The 1,156-nt window shown below is 46.7% G+C and overlaps 1 protein-coding gene across 1 annotated transcript in view; it reads right to left on the reverse strand.

Annotated features, from left to right (window-relative positions):
- The window catches only part of zgc:92275 (uncharacterized protein LOC436885 homolog), a 9,865-nt gene extending 8,968 nt beyond the window's left edge, over positions 1 to 897 (reverse strand). The window contains exon 1 of the mRNA XM_035667494.1: positions 398 to 897. Within this exon, the coding sequence (XP_035523387.1) occupies positions 398 to 875 (478 nt within the window). The 5' untranslated portion in view covers positions 876 to 897. The remainder of the gene's footprint in view (positions 1 to 397) is intronic.
- Between the last annotated feature and the right edge of the window lie 259 nt (positions 898 to 1,156).

Genomic DNA, 1,156 nt, shown 5'->3' on the forward strand with positions numbered 1-1,156 from the left:
CATTTCACATGTACATGACTACAGTTACATTTAATCATGAACTTTAACAGCTGATTCAAATAAGTTAGTAGTCACTTATGCCTGCTACTATCTTAAAAACACAGCAAAAACTGGAGAAACTCTGACTGTCGTTCAACTCTTGGGTCATCTGGAGCTGAGCCACAGTAAAAAGACCCCCATGGTCAGGGGCAATTGAGAATGAGAAACCCCTGGGTACTCCTGGTGGCTCACTTACCTGTTACAGTAACATTCATCAGTTTTTAATTTATATTTTTAGTTTAATTTATATTTTTTGACTACTTTTCAAAGCAAAAGACAACTTATTTTTTTATTTTTTTTTGTTGGTCCAGCTTCTATTTACACTTTAATGCAACCACCACTAACTTATGTATCATACCTAGAACAGAGACACTTTTGACCTCGCCCCTCTGCAGCAGGTGTGAGTCCAGCACCCGGTACCAGCCGTTTGGATACACCGGAGGCAGCTCTCCGGTCTTCCTCCTGCGTCGGACCTCGTTGGCCGCCTGGGCTTTGGAGCGACCGTCCTCGGCGATGTATCCCACTTCATGGGGCGTCCTAAGGAGCTCCAGGGGGGAGAATAGCAGCCTGTACAGCCAACCCATGGCGAGGACCGAAGCTCCGGCGACGGTGCAGACCACAGCCCACGCTAGGACACCGGGCAGCCCCGTCCCCCTCCATATCGGGTGCCCGCTGCCCGCTGAGTCCGGCGCGTCCCTGCCTGGAAACACAAGGATCGCACCTACTCCCAAACCAATAATAGCAGCTACCTTCCCAGTGAACATGTTCGGACTGTGCATCCTGACTCTCTGGTGTCCCGGTCTTGGAGACAAGATGCGCCACTTTGTGAAAGCCATACCCAGGGCCGGCCCTGAGCTGATGTTTATTTGGGGGGGGCCCTCTTTGCAGTTATCAGCCCACTTGGATCTACCCATTTATATTACATTAGATCAGATAAACCGATGAGCAAATGGTTTCAAAATAAAAGCATTAAGTTTGTCTCCTCACTGGCTCCATCAGACTCATAAGTACAACTGATTCAATCATTTAACACAATGGTCTGATTTACTCCCCCATCAAACCCAAACAATAAATGATTGAATTAATTTAATAACAAGTTATTAATGCACTCTATCAA

This window comes from Morone saxatilis, unplaced genomic scaffold (assembly GCF_004916995.1).
Source record: "Morone saxatilis isolate NCDOM2014 unplaced genomic scaffold, NCSU_SB_2.0 Contig21, whole genome shotgun sequence".
In the NCBI taxonomy this organism is placed as follows: Eukaryota; Metazoa; Chordata; class Actinopteri; family Moronidae; genus Morone; species Morone saxatilis.